Below are 26,304 nucleotides of genomic sequence, written 5' to 3'. Positions count from 1 at the left end.
AAAGTTTGGTAAACCCTTCTATCAATTTTTGTATAGGGTTTTTAGTTTTTTCTTTCTGCCCATGTGTCACATTATTTGACACATGGGTGGAAATGACAGGCCAAACCCTATTAAAAGAATATCTGCTACATTTTTGTATTGTGTGTATATTAACCTGGTTAACCGGGTTTTTGTGTTTTTATGGTAGTTTTAAAGTGAAAAAAGTGAGTGGATCACTTAACCCCGTTGATTTCATGGTCTGTCTCAGTTTACCCCGGTGCTGGGGTAAACTGAGACACAAGACCACTTTTTTAAAACAATCATATTTTCACTGCCTTTTGTCTTGAATACATTGTGATAACTTCCATTGTTAGGAAACATCCCAAATTAGTGGGAAATGTGTCAATTTTTACTGATATATCTTTTAGTTCGCCTAGAGGGGAGCAAATGTAAAAAGTGTCTCAGTTTATCCCGCTCTCCCAGACGCCTTTTTTTTTCCTTCTTCTTCTTTTTTGTAATGAAGTGAATTTAACTATAGTGAAATTAAACTACTGCTCATTTGGCTGGGGACCCCTGGAGCGCCCTCAAGGATCCTTGGGGGTCCCCGACTCCCCAGACCTCACTTTGAAAATCTGATTAGAGTCAGTGTAAAGTAAGCCAGTGCAACCTGCCGTACATCTGTAATTTACCCAAGTGAACACATGGTGGCGGTATTACCACATTCACGAAGACATTGATTGCATACACACTTTGTTACAAAAATGTTTTATTGATTAGTTGCACAGCATGTAAACTCATCCCAGCAGCTTGAATAGATACCCTTTAGTCATTTCAACTATAATACTTCCATGAGTTAGCCTATGGCATAATTCAAACACGACACAAAGTAACAGAACTGACATGAGATGTAACAAACTGATCAACCAGCACCTGTTATAATATAATGAATTTGTAATTAATTTCACATTTAAATTATTCATCCCTTGAGATATTCATCAGTGTATGTGCACTCAGGAAAATATTGAGAAAAAAAGGTGTTTATATTTACACTTCTTTAAAGCAGTTGTGAATGTATAATGGAATAGGGATTTTCTTCCAAAGAGTAGACCTGTTTAGGATAACACTGAGTGATGCAAGGCACAGCAGTCCACCTCTGGTTTTCAGTGGCATTTTCAACAGCTACAGTTTAGTACACACTGAGTGGCACCTAATTCACCATCAGACATTAAAACAGTGCCACCTTTTGAACCCTTAACAACTTAAACCCTGATACTTGGTTGATCAGATACCCATGGGCTCTATTAGGTCTCCTCCTGTTTTCGCTCTATACTTAGTTTTGTGTAGCCAGACAACAATTCCACAATCTCCGAATGCTATATAGAGTCTGGAACCATACCAAATCCGAGTAACGGAAGCTGGCATTTCCGTTCACGAAAATATATTTAAAAATATCCATTTCTGCTAAGCAGCAAGCTATATATGTTTAGATGATTTTGATTTATATTAGGATAAATTTGCGTGACTGTAAAGACGAAATGGAAGTGGAGAGGAGGCTTCACATTTATATGCTTTATATTTTACTCATGATCAGAGCTTCCGTTCTCCAGGCAGGCTGTATGACGGAAGCATTTGAAAATTGTGTGAGGCAACAGTCTGGCCACGCGAGACTACTCTATACTAATCCTCTTCGCCTTAAAATAGCCGATTTGGCAGATCGGCTAATCTTGCCCAATGTTAACCCCAGAGTAGGGATGCTAGGGTTCAAGTGGTTAAAGTCTTCTCTTCAGTATCTGCCCTCCACACAGCCCACTGCGTTGTCGGGGCACATGCAGGAACGGCCAGAAGGTGTCGCTAAACAGAGGTGAGTGCAGCCTCCCTTGTTCACAGCACAGTAGTTTTGTCCTGGCAAGGAAATATGACAGACATTAGTATTTCTTTGGACATGAAATAAATAATCATGTTGAGAAAGAGGTAATTGAACAAACAGCACCAGATAAGGTAACTTCAGGCAACATCCTGTGCTTTATTTGTTAAACAGATATGCATAATTGGGGCAGAACCGCATAGCAGACTCCAGATGTTGTAGGGCCCCTTGGCTCTGCATTCCCTGGCTTTATGCAATCTTATCTGTGGGAGGGTGTTATGCGGATGAGGTCTGTTGCTGCTATCTCTTCCTCACTTCATGATGAATACTGGCTAGGGAATATTCTCTGTTTCTTTACTCACTGAATGGGGGAATAACCAGCAATCGTTCTGCGCTGTAATCTCCTTTACAAGAGGTCATGATACAGGGCATCAGCTGCACCACAAGGCACAAAAGATGCATGGCAGTAGGTAATATTGAAGCCTGACTCAAAGCCCCAAATATGCATGGGCCGTCGTGCATTGTCTAAGCGATGCCCTCGGTTCCATTAGTACTGTACACTCTCAATTAAGACTTAGGAGTTTACTTAGTGGATCCCCTCATAACCAGAGCTAGACATACTGTATACAAAATGTTGCAAACACACTGACGACATTTGAACAACACGTTGTGACGTGTTGAGGGTAAAAAGAAAGTTTGAAAGTTTCACTTATAATGAAAAAATATGGATGCCAGGTTGTTAAGTGGCATACTGTACTATATACATACCAGCAGGACACTGGGCGTAGGCTGTAGTGATGCCATACAGTTTGGTCTTTTTCTGAGGTTGGAGCTCGTCTGTCTCTCTCTTAGCATACCAGTCCACACCAATAACTGCATCCCTAAAAAGGTTAAACACAACAAAACACAAGGATTTTGCAATCAGGGCTTATCAGACGTTTCGGAGGTATTAGCTGCTTTCCTGTGTGTATTTCATAGACAGGTATATCATGGAGGGGGGAAAGGGGGGTCGGGCGTTTTAGGCTTTAAATTTACCGACATAGTTTCTCGTGTTAGTACTGCTCAAGTGTCCAGCCTCTCCAGGGAGGTTGAATCCCCGGTGAGATCAGAGGGAGGCCCCGCAACGGGTCACTCACAGACACTCAAGAAACTGAGAAATTGCAAGCAGCTGTCACTTTTTAAGTAGCCTCCTTGACCCCCTCCAAATCCCCCCGCTGCCCCCCCTTGCCGATGGCAAACATGCATAGATTGAAACATGTGGAGGAAAAGAACCCCAGCCTGCAGAGGGGGGGGGGGGGGGGGGGGGCGTGGTGCCAGGCTGACAGAACATCAGGATCAGTGTAGCGTGGAAGCTGCTTGACCTTTAACCACTTCTTAAGCCCTGTTTTATACTTCGCTATATGATGGTGTCACGTGATGAAAATATCAGATCTACAACTTTACGGCGCGTCGCACTGCGACACGCGGCAAGCTTGTAGATAGGCCATTCTTGCACATTTTGAAAGAATATGAAAAGCTTAAAAGAAAACGTACCTGTAATAACATTCTAAACACTGTTTAAAGTTGTGAATCAGTGTTGATTTCGACGACTAAAACTATGACGAAAAATGTTGGTCAACTACCTTTTTTCACTGACGAGAACAAAATAAGAACAAAATAAAAATTAAGCTACGATGACTAAAACTAAGACTAAATATATTGACAATTTCGTCAACAAATAAAAACTAGACTAAAATGTTGTGGAAAAGAGATCCAGTAGAACTAAAAGACAAGTCATTTTATGTTTGGTTGCGCTCTGAAAATATCATGCACACATGGTACACTACCGGCCAATCACAGCGCATCTTGAAGTGGGGTCGCCATATTTGTAGTCGCCCGTGTGTCTCTTTACTCAAAAGGTAATCTCGCCTACCAGGCAGGGTGAAGTAGTCCGTTTCTCCGGAATGCCTGAACGCACAGGAACCAGGGACCCCTCTAAAGATAGCTCTCGGCGTTGTGGAGGCAGACGCGGGGGTGTGAAGGTACGAAAAACGGGCGAAAGACGCGAACGCGACCACGGTTTGCTATAGGGCTACTGACCACTAGTTGAGCATCTTACACAGTATAGCTTTAAGTAATAAAGTTACTACACAGGATAAAGGGTTATATATTTAAATATGTGCATAAATATAAACGTGAAATATAGAGCCATACCTCTTCCAGTCAGTGTAGTAAATGTTCTTCCCATATGCAGTGACTCCAAAGGGATACTGGATCCCCTCGATAATCGTCCTGCGGTCACCCTGCTGAGGATTCATGCACTCCAATTTATGTGTCCCTGCACACAGGAGATTACATTACAAGGAAGACATTGACCCATTAGATTAAGCATAGATGCATCGCCACATAGACAACCACTCTGTGTGAAACCAACCTGCATCCACCCAGCACAGCAGGGAGCTCTGCTGGTCATAGGTCAAGCCATTAGGTAGACCAAGGTCATCTTTGACCAGCACTCTTCTGTTGGATCCATCCATATAAGAGGTCTCAATCTTTGGGGCGTCTCGATTCCAGTCAGCCCAGTATAGGATTCTGTTGACGTGACAGGATTGCAATTAATTTATGGATTTAAAGTCACAAGTTAAGAACGATTCAAGGGGTGTCTCGCTTATACGAATACATCTTTTGGTTCACATTAGCGTCAGATGTTACCCACCCATTGGGGGGGTCAGCGATAATAGCACGAGGGTTCACAAGGTCGGAATTTATAATGACACGTCTCTGGGACCCGTCCAGCGAGGCCACCTCAATTCGGTCCTTCATGGAGTCTGTCCAGAACAGATTTCGGCCCAAGTGGTCGATAGTAATGCCCTCAGGGCTGTCCAGATCTGTGGAGATTATTATGTTGAATTTTCAATCATCTTAATTGGTCTCACAATCTCAAAATGTAGCAACCGAGAAGAGCAATTGATGAGACATTTTTTGAAACATTTGACTTTTGATTCCACCTGATATGATGATTGGAACAGGCTCTCCGCCCTGTAGGCTGGCCTTGCTGATGGAAGGAGAAGTGATGTCCGTCCAGTAGACCATCTTCTCCACACAGTCATAGGCCACTCCGATGATGATCTTCTCCTGTGGAGAGGTCAACAGCCAGCAATCTTTGAAGTGCAGTTTGTTTGATGCAGTTTGACGGTCAGAGGGGTAAAACACTCAACAGATGGGGGACTGTGTTTTCACACGTTCATGTCTAGACATAGTATCAAAACAAACAAACACAATCCTAAAACCACCCACACGACGGTCAAACTTCAGACCAGCTGGTTTGGACATAATATGTGGAACAAGAAATGCAGTTTCTAGTTCCAGTGGTGCTCCGCTGATGTTCACAATTAGAACAAATGTCACCATGTGGCACTAATAACGACCAGGTCTCCTGCGAGCAGATGGGAAAATCGTGTGCTATAATACAGACTGTGGCAATTACCGGCAAAGGAACAGAATGGAGCAAGATGTTTGAGCTGAGCGATATACAGACCAGAGAGAAAACCCACACATCGCCCTGATTGCGAAGGGGTTTTTGTTTCATTTCTCACAGCACAGGTTTCATAATCACAGAAGCTTCTTCAGATAGATAAACAAATGCACTATCATCCTCTCAAACTCTCTGCGGCATAGTTCAACTGTAACACAAAACAATGTTTGTTTCCTCTTGAGAGGCAAAGTGTTTACTGGGCAGTCATCGTCTTATGAGAAACATATTGCCAAACCACAGAGGGACCAAAAACACAGACAGTGAAATATTCCCAACAAACCACCAGTGTCTGGGCTATGGCACTTAACATTAACAATACCCAGTCTAAACAAAAACACGTGCAAATAGAGATTTATAACGGCGTGACTTCAAAGTCCAATCTTTACTTTACTGAAAGTAAGTTACTAGTATGTGTGCAGTTTGTGAATGCAGTAGCTAGCGAAGTCACACTATACAGGCTCACTACTAGTGTACTGTACATGTCCTACTGTTGTGATGGTGTACACCTCATTTGGCCAAATAGGAATCTTTATAAATGCTTCAGGAATACCTAATCTTTTTACATACATACAGTTCTACAGTAAAGGGCTTGGCCTGTGGCCAGGCTGTAAAGCGCCAAATTAACCTTTTAAGAACTGTAACTAAGGACCTATCACCAAGTGAAATAAAGACAGAGTACAACAAGCTAGTTCCATTGTAATGTTTGTGAACAACCGTGAGCAATTCAAACTCAACATGATGAAACCTCCTTCAGAGAAACAAGGTCCATTTACACCAAACCCTACAGCCATCCAAAAAAAAAAAAAGAAAAAAAAGATAACTTAGAGGGTATTTGGACAAACTTACAGGTAGATGGAGGACTGCCTTAGCGTCATCTTTCTTCATTTCGTATCCCTCCAGGGGGATGTGCTCTATCCTGCCGCTCTGAGAAAACAATAAGTGTGTTCCTGAGGCCGGGGGCTGAACGCTGGGGTTGGGAGTTGGTCTCACAGGTGGCCGTGGCACGCCATCATGGTCAATACCTACCAAAGAAAAGACCCAACACAAACGGAGTGGTACCTTCTTGAAGAGCATCGTTTTGGAAAAACTGTGAATTTGAACTACTTAAAAGAAAATAAATTATTTTTTTTGTTGTTTTTGTCGCATTCTTGAGACAATCATTTAATGACCGTGTCATCGGTCAACAGGAGACTATGAGAGACTCCGCCGGTCATCAAATTATTGGCTCAAGAATGCCAGGGTTAATGTCAACGCATGGACACTTACACATCGGTCTATTCTCAGGGCCAGAGCGAGTGCCAGGGATCTCCTGGCCGTTGCTCTTCACACACCAGCAGCGTCCAGTGCTGCCCATACACTGCATGGGTTCATATGCCCCGTGCTCATCACATGCCGGAATGAACTGCCCGACTGGAGGTCTGGGGCCTCGAGGAAGAGATGCCAGGATTCTGTCCCGGTGTTCTACGCATGGTGTTTTGGTCCTCTCTAGAGAAAATAACAAAAAAAGGAAGATCAATAAATCTACGCATTCCCAACATGCATAGATTGCATACACCCAGCTCAAGTGTTATATGCAAGCTGCAATCTTTGTGTGCATAAAATGTTATTTAAACCATCTGTAAGTGTGAAAAGAAGACTTCGGCACACCCTGTTCCACACTGCCACTTGCAAGTTCAAGAGAACAATTTATTAGAGCAACGTTGCTCTAAATATTATTCTCTTGAACTTGCAAGTGGCAGTGTGCAGGTCTAATCTTTTATTTTTTTTTCCAGAGGGTTTTTAGCCAATTATTTTTACCCCTTTTTACCCCAATTTAGTCGTTGTACCAATTAATTCCTCCCCACACATTTCTGTGTTGTCACTGCTGTTGTATCCTACTGACTCACCTGCCAGTGAGGAGCCCCCACCAGGAGGACGTAGAGCCTTCGTCCTACTCCTCCCACCCAACACTCCCTGCTGACAGGTGCCGCCCCAGCCCGTAGGAATACATGCAATGACCAGTATCACCCTCCCCGTCCGGCTTCCCTCCCCCGAACACGGACCAATTGTGTTCGCACAGACACCCGACATAGCCGGTTACGCCACAGGGGATATTTTAAAATAAATCTGTAAAAATCCAGTATGATTGAGTAAGATATCAATACCAACGTGAAATGCCCGGCAACAGTGTATTATTAAAAAGCATGCAGGCGCTGTATAATCAACCGAGATGCCAGCTCTGCTTCTCGAAGAGCGATGGCATTCCAAGGCTCTTACCTGAGGAGCATTGGAAGCCGTCGCCATAGTAACCTGGCCTGCACTGGCAGGTAAACGATCCCTGAGTGTTGTAACAGACAGCGTCCTCATGGCACCTGCCAACTGTGCATTCGTCTAAGTCTGCAGGCAGGGAAACACAACAGGCTAAAGGTATGAGTATGAGGGCTTATGAGAAAGGACAAGCAACAATAAAACTGTGCACAAAACAGGCTAAAATATCACATATATCAGGGTTTCTCAAAGTGGGTGCCGTGGAATACTTGGGCCCTCTATACTAAACAGAACTGTGTAGTCTGTGTTGCACTGCACTTGGTGTGTTCCTTTTCGATCTACACCAAATATCTCACCAAAACATTCACCAAAAATAGCTGATCTACAAGCTCACTGTGACACATTGTGAGTTTGTAGATCTGATATTCTTGGTGAAAGTTCCCCCCAGAATAGGGATGCTGGGGTTCAAGCGGTTAAATGTACTGTATTAAAGTACTCCATTAAGTTATTTTCAATCTGTCATTATGGATACGGATATTCTGTCAAGTTTTCCTTGTGACATACTGTATCTTAGGTGTAAATATTTACAGTACACAACTGTAATGACATAAATGTAATGTGCTATAAAGTGTAATTCAGGGGTGCCCTGCCCTGACTCTGAGCCGCAAAGGTTTGAGAACCACTGACATACATAATACAAAATGGTCAGGACATTTGACAAAACGCACAAGTTCCGTTAGAACCTAGACAGAAAAGGGATATTATAGAACATGATCCAAATGAGCACTTTCAGGACATGCCCCCAAAACTAGCCCTTGAGTGAATAACATGTAGATAAAGTGTGGAAAGGAATGGAAAATGTGAACAAGTAGTGTGCTGGGAGCCTGCCAGGTCAGCATTATGTTGGAACTGGACCTCAGCAGATGTATTGTCCATCTGCTTTTTATGTCCCACTGTTGAATCACACTAGAAACATTGCCTAACTGCCCTCATTTCCCCCCGCGTGTTACACTCCAACAGCTGCTTTAGCAATCTTTGCATCTCCTTGCAGTGGGATAAATGAGCTGAACTGTGTGTGTTCTGCTGAATCTAATGTTATTGCACAAATGATAAATTATGTAGGAAATTATATAATAATACGAACCTCTTTAACCACTTTCAACCTGGCTTGAAACCCCAAATTTTTTTAAACTTAAAAAAAGAGGGAGGAAAATAGCATAAAGTTCACAATGTGACACTTAATGAAACACGTCTACTTGGGCTTTTGTGTGCACCCAAGTTTTTAAAGGGATATTCCACTTTCAAAAAAGCTTTTGGTCATTTTATCGTCTAATCACCCTGGACAGTTTTTAATTTGCTTGATTCAATATTTAGATATTTCATATTCATTTTATCAGACACTCCCCATACAGGGCCATTCCTATACAAACCCATTCTAACTTCAAACTCCATTTTAACCATGATAAAGTAATTGAAAACACCGTCTTTTTTTCTGGTGACTCATACTACCCTACTAATACGTGAGATGGCCGCGTTTTTTCAATACACTTTTTCATTTATTTTTTAATATATTTGGGGGACAATTGTAAAAGTTGAATACAAGATTATTAGAAGATTATTAGAAATACACGAAAAAAGTTATCGAAAAAACATGGCCAGCTCATGTATTAGGAGGATAACCCTTCCTGATGAAAGGAGCCATGAATCACCAGGGACATGTTTTCATTCAATGAGTCTAATGTGGAGTTTGAGGTTGAATGGGCTGATCAAACGTCAAATATCAAGTGTTTTAAAACTATTACGATAAATAAATACTTTTGCGGTAGGAGATTATGTATGCATTTTAAATGCACAGGCACGCGGTACACATTCACACACAGGCAGTGAAGGCAAAAGACACCAACATAATCATCGGGTGCAGTTAGGAGTTACGGTAAGTATCTTGCTCAAGAAAACACTTTGACACGCAGCCAGGAGGAGCACGGGGATCCAACCGGTAACCTTCCAGCCCCCAGAAGGAGGTTCTACCTCCTGAGCCACTGCCAACCCACCTTTGGTATATTAATGATCTAATTCCCTATGCACTATCTATCCATGCTGTACCTGTACAGGATCTGCCATCTCCTTCAAATCCAGGCAGGCAGGAGCAGACATAGTCAGAGTTTCCGATGTAGCGGCACAGAGCTCTCTCAGGGATGTCACAGTTATGGGAGCCTTCTTCACAATGGTCCACAGGTCGGTACACCTCTGGAGGAGAGAGAGAGAAAGAGAGAAGGTCAAGAATATTTATATACTGTATAAACGATGCATTACTTATAATGTAATTTCCAGAGATGGGGACTCGAGTTAAAGACTCGCGACTTCTCGAGTCGCGTTTTTGGAGACTCGTCACTCGACTCGGACTCGCCCCTCAAAGACTCGAGACTCGACTCGGACTCGCCCCTCAAAGACTCGAGACTCGACTCGACTCGACTCGAGCTCATAAGACTCGTGAACAATCTTTATTTTAAGCACTATAATGCATGACAAGCCCGACAAATATTGGCCTTTACTTCTCCTTTCTTCTTTCCTCTCTGGTGCCACAGACATAGCCTGACACTTCAGTCCGCACATCACCACCCCCTGCTGGTGGGTGGTGTGTAGTGTGGACTGAAGCTGCACACATTTTAATCTATTTCGAAAGCGCCCAAAGAGCGGGCGCATTGAATGGGCCAATCAGGGTTGTATGCTTGGGGCACGTGGTGTGGCTGCTCCGGTCCCAGCCCCCTCCAAACAGAGCTCTTGAGCTCACGTGAGACTCGCTCGTGGACTCTGATTGGTGTCCTCTGCCCACGTGAGAGTCTAGTGGACTCTGATTGGTCCGTGAAAACTGTCATGGCGGAGTCAGACTCGACTCGTATTATTTTAATAAACTATGAAATAGTGCCGTTTCTACCACTTTTTCTAGTCACGTGTTCAAATACTGGATTCTGATTGGCTAAATTCCGGAGGTTATGAGAGGACAAATGCCGCAAAGTTGTGTGTCCGAGATCAATGCGCCTCAGTGTACATCCGGGGACTTTCCCCCAACCAACAAATGAAGGTCGCAGCGGTCCTATGTTTACTAACGTGCGTACTATCGTCGCCGATTTATTTGGATCCAATGCAATCCGCCAACTTTAAAGCCCCTTTTCTCTGAACCTATGCCTTTCTGGAAGCGAACAGCCTCTATTTACGGCCGGAACGGTGCTTTTAACTGACGTTAGCTTAGCTGTAAGCTAGACGCATGGATTAGTATGGAGTTGGCGCCATCTGTTGGTGAGTAGAAGATGTTGTTGGTGGAACTATCTGCTGTCTCGCGGAAGTTTTATAGGCAATAATGATTGTAACTTAAGATCCTTGCAAGTTACAACTATGTGTTTTCTTTCATGTATAAGGGAAAAAGTGGTAGAAAAGCTATTTACCACTCGGGGTCGGACATTATGCTCTCATAATGTCCTGAGTGATGGTGTTATCGGACTCGGCTGCGCCTCGTCCGATAACACCATCACTGCGGACATTATGAGAGCATAATGTCCTCTCACTCGGGGTAAATTGCTTACTTCTTCACGTTTTAATACCATTTTGCACTAACGTAAACATGCAGACATATAATATGTTATGAGAAATAACGTATTTTTGCAATGTCACGCCACGTCGCCGTCGCGTGTGTGTGTGTGTGTGTATGTGTGTGTGTGTGTGTGTGACGTCAATAGGCTTTAGCCCCCCCCCCGCCGAAATAGAATGTCTGCCCTCAATTTCAGACTCTCATCCCGAAGTGAAACGTAGTGTGAGATGTCTGGCGCTCGCAGTCAGGCAACCACAGACACATCTGTCTGCATGGACCTTTCATCGTAAGATTTAAATATTAAAACGGCGAAATAAAACACACATGTTTAGCTCATCATCAGCTATTTTACTTCAGCTAACTTGGTATTTATGTGACTCGTGAGTCGTGACTCGACTTGTGACTCGTGATGAAAGACTCGTGACTCGACTCGGGCTGACCCACTAAAGACTCGACTCGACTCGTGACTCGAGATCAAAGACTCGTGACTCGGACTTGACTCGAGATCAAAGACTCTTTTACATCTCTGGTAATTTCTAGAGCCTGACCAATATATCGGCTTTTTTAGTTATTATTTTGTGGCTTTTCTGAGACTTTATTAGAGTTTTATAATTATGTTTAAAATAGTTTCTCTAAAAAAGTTTTATTTGTCTTTATGCACCAGCAGAGCGCGCAAGTACTGCGTTCAGCTGCATGCCGGTATGTACGGTAGGTATGTCGGTGTCTGTGTTTGTTTAAGCCGTTCCAGCATTTCTGGCATCTCATGGCACACTCTGCTGGCATACTTTGGCTATACATGGCCTACTCGTGCATAAGGCGCCTCGACTGAGTGCAGTTCTAGTTTTATATATTTTTAGTTTTTGCTATTAAGTTAAATGTTCATAAAATATAAACTTTAATCAAAACTTTTATCGATCAAAACATCTGTATTTTTTCTTCCTATCGCCAAAATAAAAGTCTGGGTTTCCGAGGCTAAAACATCGGTAATCGGTGGTCTAGGACTCTCCAAAAAAATTGAGATCGCCACCTGACCCAGAAATTTGGCAACAGTATGAAGTGTGAATACTTCAGAAACCGGTCAGATTTAATGTAATACATCTGGGCGGGATGAGACATCACATCATCCTTTCTGATTGATGCCACATGACAGTGTTTACCCCATAAATAAGAAGAGTTGAAGGACTACAGATGCTGGTTCTGTTCCAAATCTGCACAACCCCAGAGTATTTCTTAAATCAATGTGTCACACAAACAGAGCATACAGGCAGGGAGACCAGACCAGGCCTGAACACACGCGCGCTCGCTCACACACACACACACACACACACACACACACACACACACACACACACACACACACACACACACACACACACACACACACACATAGACGCATGCACCCATGAATCAAACATGTAGACGAATTACACGTTTTTACTGTACAATATATAAAATTATATTACCACTTTGCCCAAGTGGGTCCTACTGTAGGTAGTGTGTGTCCCATACTTGTAAGTACATCTTGTTCACCTAATCATCCACTTGATATTTTAATGCATTTTATTATACTTTACGCTTCTATGTTTACACAAACCACCAGGTGAGAACACATGCAGTAATTCTGCTTGGCAAAACATAAACACCACTTACCGACGCAGGTTTGTCCGTCACTGGCAAATTGATAGCCATCGTCACATTCGCAGCGGAACGTCCCTGGGTGGTTGTTGCAGGTGGCATGGACCCCACAGACTCTAGGAGGCTCTCTGCATTCATCAATGTCTGATAGGGATGTGCACAAACATCACTTGTAGTACATGTGTTTTGTTGTTTAACATCATCATATCTATGTACGCTCGGTACTTAAAAGTGCTATGACCTTTGAAGTCTGGCTTTGTAAATGTGCATGTTAGTATCTTAATTGCAGATTTCCTAATTACAAATCCTTCAAGGTCTTTTTGGTATCTGAAAGACATCCTTCCTGTTTCTACTGTATGTGCCCCGGAGCCCTTCCTGTCTGGCTTCTAGCCCAAATAAAAGCTCAAATCTATAGATAGTGTGGTGGGAGTGAATGCCAAATTGGATGCGTTAACCTTTGATAGAATATTTGGTCTAGAACCATAAGACCAATGGGAACTACAGTAGGCTGTGTTTACAGTGTGACCTCCTGTCTTAATTATGAAGAGTGCCCAGTTCCCGAGGAAGGAAGACAAGGCCACTTATTTTGATGGGAGAATGATGGCTCTGAACAGATATAGAACTTTTGTCGGACTTAACAAGTCAGACAAAAAGACCCAGGGAAATTTTCTGGAAATTTAAGAGGGAACGATTAAGGGATCTTGGGCCAACGGCACTTCAGACTGACAAGAGATTGTTCACATTTCCTCAATTTCTTTACCTAAGTAAAAGTAGCAATACTGCAATGTAGAAATACTCTGTTAAAAGTAAAGGTAAGGACTTCAAAATGTACTTAAAGTACCAGAAGTAAAAGTACTCATTATGCAGAGTGTCCCATTTCACATTTTCAAATGTATCAAACTGTTTAGAAAATAGCAGATCTACAAGCTCACGATGCGTGACGCATTGTGAGCTTGTAGATCGGCTATTTTCAAATGTCCGAAATGTATGTACCGGTATGTACCGTATATACGTTTTGTAGTAAGTAACGAGTAACTAAAGCTGTGAAATAATTGTAGTGGAGTAAAAGTATTGGAAATTAGAAATACTGAATTAAAGTACAAACCTCAAAATTGTAAAAGTACATTACTTCAGTAAACATATTCAGTTACTTCCCACCACTGCTCATATCAATGAATCATACCGTAGCAGGTGCGGCCGTCACCAGTGAATCCCGCAGCACACTCGCAGGTGAACTGATCCCCGTCTCCAGGTCGACAGACAGCGCTGGTATCACAGCCGTGTCTGCCAGTGAAACATGGGTTCTCCTCTGGCTGTCCTCCTGGAATATAGATTATGCATGTTAGGATACTGTTAGCAAAAACCTTTGATAGTAATGATGAATCACGATCATCCTCCTACCACTTGTGTGATGAAATGATAATGCCCAATTTATATATGGTTGCGCATCGTGTTGCATGTGCTGAGAGGAGGTGAAGCAGGGACCCCCAGTACTGTTGCATAAAATTGTGTCGCATATTATTATTATTATTATATATTTTTTTAAAGCCTTCCATGCAACTTGATAAGAGGCTTTCAAAGCTAATCCACCATCGTTTCTCATAAGTATGTCTTGGAAGAATTCCACAGGTTTTTCTTTAAAGTGCTTATGGGTTGCCTCCAAGTGATGATGCAGCTTTGATTGCTACATAGATTCATTTGACACTTGTGTAAACTAAATGTTTGTTGTTTGTTTATTTACACATTATTTTTGGCTAATAATAATATGTTGGATGGTGGCACCAGTCCTAGAGACCCCTTGTTGAAGACCAATGAACTTGTGGATCAGAATAAATCAGGCCTAAATCACCACAGCCACAACAGGCAACCTTCTACAGTCACTCCCACTTTGTCCTAATAGCGGTGCAGCCTCGTTGCCGGGGGCGTGGGAGGTTGTATAGGCCAGGAAGGAAGCGGAATCAGACTAAAAAACAGGAACTCTAAGAGGACAAAAATAACCACTGATGACCTCACCGTTGACATCTCCGATCTTGTTGGTCATGGCGTAGCGGATGAGGTGTTGGTTGGTGTCATACGAGACAAAGACCTGGTCCACACTGAGCATCTGGGTGGGTTGCACTTCCCTGGCGGCTTCATTGTGCTGACAGCTCTGGAAGGTGATGGTCTGGCGCCACTGGTACGATCTGGTCTCAGTGGAGCCGTCAGGAAGGCTGACCACATACTCCCTCGTGGAGGAGGAGGTGACCACTGAAGGAGAGGATGGAAGGCTTTACCACATAAGCTCTACGCAGTATATACTTTGCCATACAACAAATAGTGAAAATAGTTGATTTACATGGTGGGTTAAAGAAACAAGCATTATCTGATGTGCAGCTTCTCCATAGCATAACATTTGTAATACAGATCTACATAAGATAGAGAGACTGCTACTATCATCAGAATTGTATGTTTTAGTTAGTGTCTTACAAGTGCCCGGGTGGCCCGGGTATACTGTATATAGGCAGGTAGCCAGGTAGGTATATATAGCCATCCCTAGTATTTTGGGCATGTCATTATAGGTCAAAATGTCCTAAAAATGCAAAATAGCGTATCTACAAGCAATGTAGCAGCTTGTAGATTGGCTATTTTTTAAAGTTTAGTGAACATTTTGAAAATCTTTTGAAAAGCTCAGTGGTCAAGCATCTGTGTCTTACAGTTGTTGCTGTACTGGTAGATCTCAGAGTAGCGGTCGATCTGCACCGTGGAGCCGACAGGCACCTCGGGGAGCCGGCCCTCCAGGGTGGTGCTCACCGCCAGGTGGTCATGCTCGTCAATGCCTTTGAACTCCTGCCTGATGGTGAGCTTCTCATTCCCTGGCAGAAAGGTCACCTCAGCTTGGCGTGTGAACTCCCCTCCTACAAAGAGACACAGAGAGTAGGAGGTTGACACTAAGACAAACATATCGCTGGCCCTGAGTGAACTTTGGCCCGCCGTCCGCTCTCTGAGCTGGGGTAACGTGAGGGGAATGTCAAGCTGGACAGAGTTAAGCGGAACTGCAGCTGCACAGTGCGGTTGCGATAAGAGTGTTACATGTTTATTATACATAAATATATGTCATTGGTTCTCAAAGGCAGGGACCCCCAGGGTGCTTGAGGGAGTTACAGGGGGTCCCCAGCTAAATGATAGATAGTTAGGAAACAAATGGACCCTTATTAATCTGTAACTCAGAGACAAATGGAACCAAATCGACCCTAACAGGTCCATTTGTACACGCTCTAAGTTAAATTAACATTGATTTTAAAATATAAATTGAGATAGATAAAAAGAGATAGAAATACCATTACATGGGAGTCTGTAGCCTAATGCATGTCAATCTGGGGGCCTTGAAATTAAAATGGTTAAGAATCACTGCTAGAGCTGTAAAAATCTTCTCTTATGGGGGTCCCTGGTCTTATCTTTTCAAATGGGGGTCCACAGGCTAATAAGTGTCAATGTGGGGGTCCAACCACTGTAATATGTAGGACAAAACAATCTAATTACAATGTTATGGAATTCATATCATCACATTATTGTGTGTGTGTCACCTCTACCCACCCACTCATGGCCCATTGGCAGAACTCTTTTCTCTCACCAATGATACTGAAGCCGTTCTTGAAGCCAGGTTGTTCCAGAGCAAAGGCCCACCCGATCACGCCACCCAGGGCTGACAGTGGCATGAGGGAGGGACCAACGCCCTGTGGAATGTCGCTGATGGCCACGTAGGAACGTCCGTCATTGACCACCACGTATGAGTGGAGATCGTTGCTGCTGAATTCCACTGGAGTGGGAGAATTGCCCACGTACAGCTTTCCAAACACCTTGCCGTTCATCCTCTGGGGTTTCCCTGCAAAGACAAAAAACAATGATAGTTACATATTGTAACTCTAGTTCTATTAGCACAGGCTCTATCTATACTGATGTAGTGAAGTCTGGAACCCAAAGAGCCCTGTTAGAGTATGAAGTCTGTGTGATATTAATGTTCCCATTTCAGTATTTTCAATATATTTCAATCAATTCAGTATTAAACACGAAGGCCCTTACCTTCTGACACACACTGTATTCCATTTCCATAGAATCCTGGTCTACAGTGACAGCAGTATCCACTGGGGTAGTCCCTGCAGTCAGCAAAGGTGGAGCACTTCTTTCCACTGTTAGCACAAGTCCCAAAGTTGTACGAAAACACTATAAGGGTAAACAATCGTCAGAGTAAGAAGATTACAGCTATGGCAACTAATGTATACGTGTGTTAGCTAATACAGTATATTACTGCTTTGATAAGACAAATGTGCATTTCATATTAGTGTTTAGGAATATATTGTCGCTGTCTGGCAATAACCTTGTATCTCCAAGTTTCAAATGTTTATGTTTTTTCATAAAGTAAAGCCCTGCTTCATCATACAAGACTGTTGCACAAAAAAAGGGAAGATAGCAGATATAAAAGCATACAACACCTTGCGATGTGAGGCATTGTGTGCTTGTAGATCGTCTATTTTCACTATTTTTAAAATGATAAATACAAAACGAACGGCTTTGGACATACAAGGTGGTCCATTGGCAGAACTCTACCCATCAACAACGATATGTCTGTCAAACCGTCAGAAAATTGTATCAGTTGTTTCTTGCTCTTGTGGACGCACCGTCTACATTTATATCTCCATCCTCTACCTCCAACACCTGGGCATCCTCAGGTTGATAGTTGGGTTGCTGATGATGGGTTAACTGGTGAACTAAGATCTGGCCCTCTGGTTCATAGGGAGGGAGTTCCACTTGCTGTCCTCCATGGTATACAGGTTTAGGGTTAATAGCATCATCCCCGTAGGGGGCCCTCTGTTGTGGGGTATCAGCTGGCAGGTCAGTGACCTCACCCGGAGCCACGTTGGTAAAATAGGGAGACGTGCCAATCTCGTATACCCATATACCTCGCACGCCAGTGTTGGTTTCCCTAGGGAAGAAAAAGAAACTTGAAAATCTCTAAAGCGTTCACAGCCCACACATCTGACCACTTGTGTTAGGTGATCACAGAGAGGCCGTATGCATAATTAATTTAATGACTCATTAATTGATTGTATTCCGGGTTGGATCAATGGAACTATACTTTTACGTTTTATTCATATTTATTGGTATCACAATGAAAACTAATTTTGTCTTTAGAAATACAATGGTGACATAAGTTTGCATTCATTTATGTATATTAAAGTTATATTATCACTCAAATCAATACCAATATAACTTGTGTTAGGTGATCACAGAGAGGCCGTATGCATAATTAATTTAATGACTCATAAATTGATTGTATTCCGGCTTGGATCAATGGAACTATACTTTTACGTTTTATTCATATTTATTGGTATCACAATGAAAACTCATTTTGTCTTTAGAAATACAATGGTGACATAAGTTTGCATTCATTTATGTATATTAAAGTTATATTATCACTCAAATCAATACCAATATCCTCACAGCCCACAGGTTGGGAATCGCCGGCATACCCAAGATAATGTGTGGTGAAAACACTTACTCTGCTAAAGCCCTGACAGTTGATTCATCCTCAGTAGTGGTGCGGTAATAAGGACCCTGGCTGGAGAACAGGAAGCCCTTAACCAGACCTTTACTGAAGCCAGCCTGCATGGGCACGCTGATGTCCCCTGCTGGCGTGGAGGCAAAGCGAATCCCATCACGAGGGTAAAGCACAATGGCATATGAGGCGGTCTCCAAGGAAGCAATCACTAGCTGAAAGGTGTTTCTCTGTGTAGTAAAATATAAAAGAGGAAATAAATAAATGATCAATCATGATGAGAGGCATGCAACCCAGTCATCAAAAAAGACCATGGTTCAGTGAGACTGTATGGGTCCATTTGATTACTAACTATCAATAATTTAGCCAGGGACCTCCTGGAATCCCCTCAAGGACCCCTTGGGGTTCCCGGGCCCCACAATGAGAACCACTGATCTAAATAGACCTCACAAACACAGACATCTGACAACATCACCTGACTCAGTGAGCAGGTGCAACTCAAAATGTCTCTTAATTTATAGACTCACCCCCTGGTTGCCATCTCCTCTGCTTTGGGCATTATGGGTGGCAACATCGATCCAGGTGATCACTATCACGTTGGTGGGATTAACTTCATCATCCTCTGGAAAGGCACGGTTGATGTAGTCGGATGCCTGTTGCAGGATCGCTGGGCTGCTGTCCTGGCGGAAGAAAACCTTCCCCACCCCATCACTGGTGTCCAGATCCCCTTGCAGAGCTGCCATCATCCCGAACGTTGGGGGCATTTTGCCGAGATATGTGGACTCACTGGATGGTTGCGCCGTGGCAATGAAGCCATTGGTGTTGATCTGAAACGTAAAAACTCAAGTTAGTAACAATATTAACTAGACTGGTATGTTGACAAGCCTGAAGAAACAGTCCCAGTCCCAGAAGCTGCCTCCCTTCACTAGCTGCCGGTATGTTTTAGGATTAATTACTAGTGTGGTTGCCAGTAGGGCAACCAGACTATTGTTCTAGTCCGGCCATTATTTTATTAGGTCAACTTAGCCAATCAGGAAGCAGCATTCTATGTATTCAAAAATAAACAATCCAGATTTCCAGGAATTCCAGGGTAAAGGAGTGGTGAATAGGCAGTGCATTTAATTTAATTGAAGGAGCAGTGTTAGAATACAAAAATGTGCTACACTATAAATAGTTGGTCGATTGTGTGATTCCAGTCTATCTTGCATCTTTATTGAGTTCACTGAGGAGTAGTAGTAGTTCGAGGATGGTCAAGTTTCAAAAACATTTTTGGCTACAATACATACATACAGACTGTATGTATGTATTGTATGCGTACTGTATGATACAGTACCACACTCGCAATTCCCCGGATTGCATATTTTTCTGGTTATTACTTGCGACAGCAGAGTGCACAAGTATTGCGTTCGGTGGCGTCCCTGTCGGGTGTCTGTGTCTGTTTATGCCTGTAGCCAATCACGGACCAGCATTCCAGGTGACGTCACCATCAACAGCCAATGAGGGACCAGCATTCTTGATGACATCACCAACAACAAGTGCGAACAGTATATAATTAACAAGGCACAAGTTGTCCTCCCACTTACATACAGACAACAGTACTTGCGCACTATGCTAGAGCAGAAGTAGGCCATACATGGCCACGAGTGCACAAGGCGCAAGTTGGCACCTCGACAGAGTGCAGTCTAGTTTTAAGATTTTGTTTGTTTTTTTGGTGGTCAATTGGTGTCTGTTTGTACTGTACGTATGGCCAGGGTCACATTGGCCAAGCTCCACGGGACGCTTAATGAAACAAGAAAGATGCAATTGGAAATTGCGAGTGTGGTTGCTGAATGCTGACGGTTGCTGACTATATTCTACTGTAAGCTAACTGTTATGTGAAGCTCGACCAATTGATTCCCTATTGATTCCCACTCCCTTTGATTCCCTACTGATTCCCACTCCCATTGATTCCCTACTGATTCCCACTCCCATTGATTCCCTACTGATTCCCACTCCCATTGATTCCCTATTGATTCCCTATCCCTGCCATTTCCAATGGCAGCGGAAAAGTTACCCTAGAAGTCTATAAAGTACATCTCTGACCTTCTTAAAACATATGTCCACTCAGATCAGCTGACCAGTTGTTGCTGGTCATCCCTAAGACAAGGCTCAAGCACAAGGGGGAGTGAGCCCTCACAGGTGTAGCCCCCAAACTATGGAACGAGTTGACCCCCATCATGTCAGGCGGCCACTACCTGTTTTTAAAACGTGTCTTAAGAATAAATAACGTTCACTCCTTAGCTTTTAAAAAATTTGAGAGTTGTACCTTGTGTGTGTTTTATTGACTGTTTATAGCACTTTGTCAACATTTTAAATGTGCTTTATAAATAAAGTTGGATTGGATTAAATATTTTAAAAGTAACTGATATTCCCAAAGAAGGAAAACATTTTAAATGACATTTGAACGAAACTTCTCTGTGAAAGCATGATAGAACTAGAGAGCCAAAGATTTAAATAATAAAAATAAATAAAGAATAGTAATGGAACAGTGAGAATAATATTAATGGTCTCTCTCTCCATTGTTCTAGACCGCTAATAAGAGCACAGGTGGTTGTGACGCCATAGGATTTTTAAATATTAATTCTAATGAAAGTAGGATATCGCACCCACAAAGGCGAACTCTGCGTGACCTACTTTGATCTCTATTTCGAACTCATTAGACTAATGATCCAAGTCAGCTGCTATGGCCCTCAACAGGCACTAATGAACAAACAAGATGTCATTTCACACACTGTTTTACACACAAGTTCAACATGAACACATGCAGGGCTTGTAAAAAAAAGAAGGAGAAAAAAACAAAAAAACTGAGCTCATGTCAAAAACACACTCAGCAACAAGGGCCTCCTCCACTTCCTGACCAAGAGAGGGAAAACCAGAACACTATTCCTGGCCAGTTAGTTCCATGTGCCTGATTTATGCTCAGTCGTATGACAGTGTCGCACACCGGGAATAGCCGAGCTACAAACTCACAATGCGTCACAGATGCAACGCGTTGAGAGCTTTTAGATCAGCTATTCCCGGCTCGACACTGTCGTGCGACAAAGTGTAAATCAGGCCGTACGGTTTCCTGTCCTTGCCCCTGACAGCCAGGCCCAGAGATCCAGCAGATTATTGCACACACACCTTCATCACAGGAAGTTCCTACCAAGACACAGGATGGAGTTTGGAAAACATTCAGGTGGTGTAAGCCCATTCTAACCCCAAAATATTGTTGTCACTTTTATTGATCTTAAATGTTAAAGCTGCAATCAGGAACTTATTTTAATCAATAAACGTTATTTTAGCCAATCAATATGGTATGTAATGTTAATACAAACAAAATATATAGCTTCTACTTTGCTCGGGGTGGCCCACCTTCTGTGGAATTGATATTTAGACCCTGGTATCGGATAGGACGCAATATATAATAGGGATTCTGCCTTTGAAGAGTGGGGGAATTTTGGCCTCCCATGCGGGAGAACAAGCTTCAAATACCTGGTGGGGGTGAGTAGGATGTAGTAGTTATGGACTGCAGCTTTTATGTACCATATTAAGTGTATGTTCATACCAGTACCAGCCATTGGCAGTATAGCCAAATCACATTCATGGGGAGACATAGACAATGAAACCTAAAATTATCCACAAAAAGGAAGTATAGCATTTCGTCATGTAAACATGATAGATCACATTTCTGCTTCAAAGAAAGATTAAACATTACTGTTCCCCCACAGGGCACAGACAGTTCAGGGCAGGCACTGGCTGCGTTTCACAGACCTCATGAATGAAAGAATTCTGCAAGCCGTCCTGACTGCAGCAGAGAAATATCTTTGTGGTGAGTGATGCAGGGCCTAATTGGGGCATGCTCTCCAAGTGAAAATAAATAAATAAATGGCTTCCCGGTCTGCCTGTCATGACGAAGAATTAATTGCTTTGCTCTTAGCCAGCCTAATGCTTTAACCAGGACAACTTTAAGGCTCCCCTCTTCTCCAGGAGCTGGGGCTTGAAATGCACGTCTCTCAACATGGTAAAGTTGAACATACTGTTGGCTGAATGACCAATAACACTGAGGTTAACCACATGAACACTGGTGTCCCTATTTGGGGCACATTTTATTTTATAAATCATAATAAGTTAGATGTTTTGCTCCCTGTCTGTCTGTCTGTCCGTCCGTCCGTCCGTCCGTCCATCCTTCCGTCCGTCTGTCCGTCCGTCTGTGAACTAATCTCCGGCAACTTTATGGCCAGGTCGACGTGAAACTGTGCACACACTCCCTGGATGCCAGAGCAGAACCTCTGCCCCAGATTGTTCACATCGGCCTGTTATAACGCCACCAGTAGGCAGATTTTAGCTAAACACATTTTTTGATATCACTCCAGCAGACTTTGTCCGAACCGAACCTCACACAAATCGGTACATATCTACATAATCAAGACAGATCTGTCCGGTTTTTCATATTCCATCCTGATTGGCTAAGATTGGAATCTAAAGTTTGTAGGAGTGGTTCACTTTGAACAAAGTGCCTCAAATCAGGAACGCTGTTACCTGTGCTCCAAGGAGCATCACATCATAATAAAACGTTATACGAGGAATTATATAGGGTTTGAATTCAGCCATCAACTTGAAAGGTGCACTATGCAGAGCACATTTCTCTGCCAGGCTGGGTGGCCAACCCAGGGCTGTGTAAGTTGCAGCTGCCACCACCCAATGGTGGAAATGGCATTTATACAATCTATATGTTGATAAATGCCATTTCCACCCATTTCCATAGGCCCCTCCTGCAAACTTTGGATTGCAAGTCTGAAGTGTATAGCCAACTGGAAGGGAATATGAAGAACCTGAATGATACATGTTTATCACTTGACTAACTCCACAGATAATGTGTAGTGATCTGTGTGAGTTTTGGAGAAAAGCTGTGGTAGTGGCAAACAAAACGTTCTATACGGTAACTAGTTCATGAGTTATAGGCCAGAATGTAAAGCGACCACCACATTTTTGAAATATTTTGTCTGCCTTGGCCCATTGGCAGTGTGCATGCGACCCTGATTGGTTCCGGCCTGGCGGAGATAATGATGGAATTGCCATTAACCCCACTTTGCCATGACTGCATGGCTGCAAGTTAACCATGTTAATATATTTAGGCCAGTAAAAGATCTTGACTATTTACTATAGACTGAAGGTATTCACTATTTCAAAATACACATGCCAGACAGAGGAGTCTGCAAATACAGAATGTCTGATTTCAATGGAAATAATACCTATTGTATGAAATTACACTCCGATAGCATAATCACAATCCATATAATCTACAACACAATTAGAACAAAGAGGCAGCATTTTTCTTTTAAAAGGAGAATCACAGGGGATAAAGAGCTATTAGTCCACAGCACACAACACAATAGTCTATAGCTTTGGGGCCAAATGTTGCCATTGCTCTATAGGTAAATTAATCATTCTACACAGGACACAATCTTAAAGAATTTCATTTATCTCTAGAAATGCACAGAACCTACACAAATATATTTTGAAAGAGTTAGAAATTAGATCATCAGAGCACATTTCTGGCTTTTTGTCAGCACTGTCAGCACGACATCAGGCTAAAGTGAAAGTGGGCTATATCACTTAGGCCTGGTTAGTATAAGGTAACAAACAATTAGCGTAATTCCACCAGAATGTCCACAGAATCACGAGTGTGTGTATTTTAGACGGATTGCAAAATAGGGGCTTTTAAGAACTTTGGCCCTCGGGCATGGTCAATAGTAAAACGATAACGCCCCTGGGGAGGCTGTGAGAATGAATGCGCGGCCAAACATGCATTCCACAAGATATTGCAGCCAGCCACTGACTAGCCTAAGCCTATGATAAACAAATCAGAATTTCTCAAAAGTAAAAGGAGGGGGGGAAAAGTATGCACCCCCAACAAATAGCTATGACTACAAACATTGCGTTACACTTTTAACATGTCATCATAAGATAACTCAAAATGACAGGCTGCTGTGATTTGATCTGTGATGTCCTTTAGCCCCTTTTCGACTGCAGCTTTAGCACCACACCACTACACCACACCACTCCACACCACACCACACCACACCACACCACATAAAAAATATCTACATTTTCCATTACACAAAAGTACCCCTACCGGTAAGAAACAAATTGACCCGTTTAACTGTGATTATGATACAATATAAATTAGTTTTACAACTCTCCTAAATTATAATACACTATAATGGATAACTGTGATTATAATACACTATAAAGTATGAATGTATTACTATGATAATTATAATACACTATAATAGGTTATAATAGACAATATAATCTATTATCATGTATTACAACTATATCCTGGGCTGGTGGTCTAAATGAAAAGTCAGTGAGTGATCAGTCATTATGAAGTGTTTGGCCGTGTTTGGCCTAGCTCAGACCTACTCTAGATTGGATACTTTTTAGTACCACGTTTAGTACCACTTTCACACCACTCTACCCAGGTCCTTGTAGTGGAAAACCTGTCACAGTGGGTGGTCGTGTGGTGTTGGGCCAGTGGAAAAGGGGTCCTGCCCTGGTAGCTCCTTTCAGAACCTCTCCCTCCGCTAAATAGCTCCGAGATGAGGTTCCTCGCTGCCCAACTGAGATTTATCCGGGGAATGTTTGCCACGCTTACAGGATTCTTACCTTTACCGCACCCTATCCAAAAAGTAAAGGTCTTTTTAGCGTCTCTCAGGTGTATAATTCCTGAGCGGTGGAGAAAATCTAAGCGAGAGGTTGAAAATAAGATTTTAAATCGCTGTTTTAGTCAGCCTGTGGCCAGTTTTTTACAATGACAATTTACGGAAGTAGTAATGCGCATGCGTGACTGGCCCCTCATAATGTGTTCCCAGAAATGTTTCACCACCAAGCGGTGGTGAGGGGCGAGAAAGCTGGCCACAGACTGACTAAAACAGCGATTTAAACGCTTGTTTCAGCCCCTCTCTTAGCTTTTTTCTACCGCTCAAAAATTATACATCTGAGAGACACTAAAACGACCTTTACTTTTTGGATACGATGTGCGGCAAAGGTAAGAATCGTGTAAGCGTGGAAAACATTCACCAGAAAAATCGAATTTGGGCAGCTGCGCCGAGGAACCTCATATCGGGAGGGAGAGGTTCCGAGAGGAGCTTAGGGTCCTGGGTGCCAAACAGTCTACGGTAAAATGAAATGCGCAATAGCGCAACAAGGATACACAACCCATACACGCACGCATTCGTTCGTATCAAAGTGCTCAAGCCTCAATGCAGATAGTTTAGCTTAGTTTGAGTAACTTACAAAGATGCTTGAGAAAGTTCCATCATAAAACAAAACGGGGCTGTCCAAAGAGAGCTGGTGCGTCTGGTCATTCCCTTGGTCCAGTAGCTGGTCTCTGGCGCTGTAGCCAAATGGAAAAAGTTCTGTCCTCGTTATGCCACGCACCGAGGATAGAAGTCCCAGAAGAGACACACACCAGGCCAAGCAGCACTGCTTTTGCCAACCCATTGTCAGCGTTTAGAAAGTGCTGGGCAGTCCGCAGCTCTCTTTCTCAAAGCCAGGTGAACTGAGAGTGACGCACAGACAGCCTTCTCTCTCTATGCACACAGTTCAGTGTAAAGTAGACGCACACGGGGCGGAGTTGGAGAGGGGCGCGGACACTCAAATAAGACATTCTTCGAAAGAAAAAATGATAAGTATGCTGCTGTGCTTTCCCCCCGGTTTCCCCCTAGATTAAATTCTATTGCACACTGATTCAAAACTGGTGTGTGCTCGAGTAATAGCTGTGGCACTTTGAAAACCAATAGATGTTTAGTTAACTGGCATGCCTCATGCGTGTGGTAGCTTTTAGCTAGGCCTACCATGCACGTTTGACAGTTGTTAACTTGAGTAGCCTATGCATCTTAGTTCAGTTTTTGGTTTCCAGG

General features: G+C 42.9%; 1 protein-coding gene across 1 annotated transcript; it reads right to left on the bottom strand.

The window, feature by feature from the left end:
* Positions 1-728: 728 nt before the first annotated feature.
* Positions 729-25,978, bottom strand: nid1a (nidogen 1a). The gene is made up of 20 exons (XM_080740953.1): positions 25,679-25,978; positions 18,886-19,185; positions 18,362-18,588; positions 17,481-17,785; positions 16,885-17,025; positions 16,436-16,687; positions 15,519-15,719; positions 14,839-15,072; positions 14,009-14,146; positions 12,841-12,969; positions 9,708-9,851; positions 7,614-7,733; positions 6,624-6,842; positions 6,204-6,379; positions 4,831-4,957; positions 4,539-4,710; positions 4,257-4,414; positions 4,037-4,160; positions 2,612-2,724; positions 729-1,881 (listed from the first exon to the last, which is right to left on the bottom strand). The coding sequence occupies exons 1-20, from the start codon at positions 25,883-25,885 to the stop codon at positions 1,763-1,765; spliced, it is 3,606 nt and encodes a 1,201-aa protein (XP_080597079.1). The 5' UTR covers positions 25,886-25,978; the 3' UTR covers positions 729-1,762.
* Between the last annotated feature and the right edge of the window lie 326 nt (positions 25,979-26,304).

Source organism: Nannobrachium achirus, assembly GCF_963921795.1.
Source record: "Nannobrachium achirus genome assembly, chromosome: 13".
In the NCBI taxonomy this organism is placed as follows: Eukaryota; Metazoa; Chordata; class Actinopteri; order Myctophiformes; family Myctophidae; genus Nannobrachium; species Nannobrachium achirus.
The sequence above is the reverse complement of the archived record's forward strand: the minus strand, read 5'-3'. Positions and strand labels throughout refer to the sequence as shown.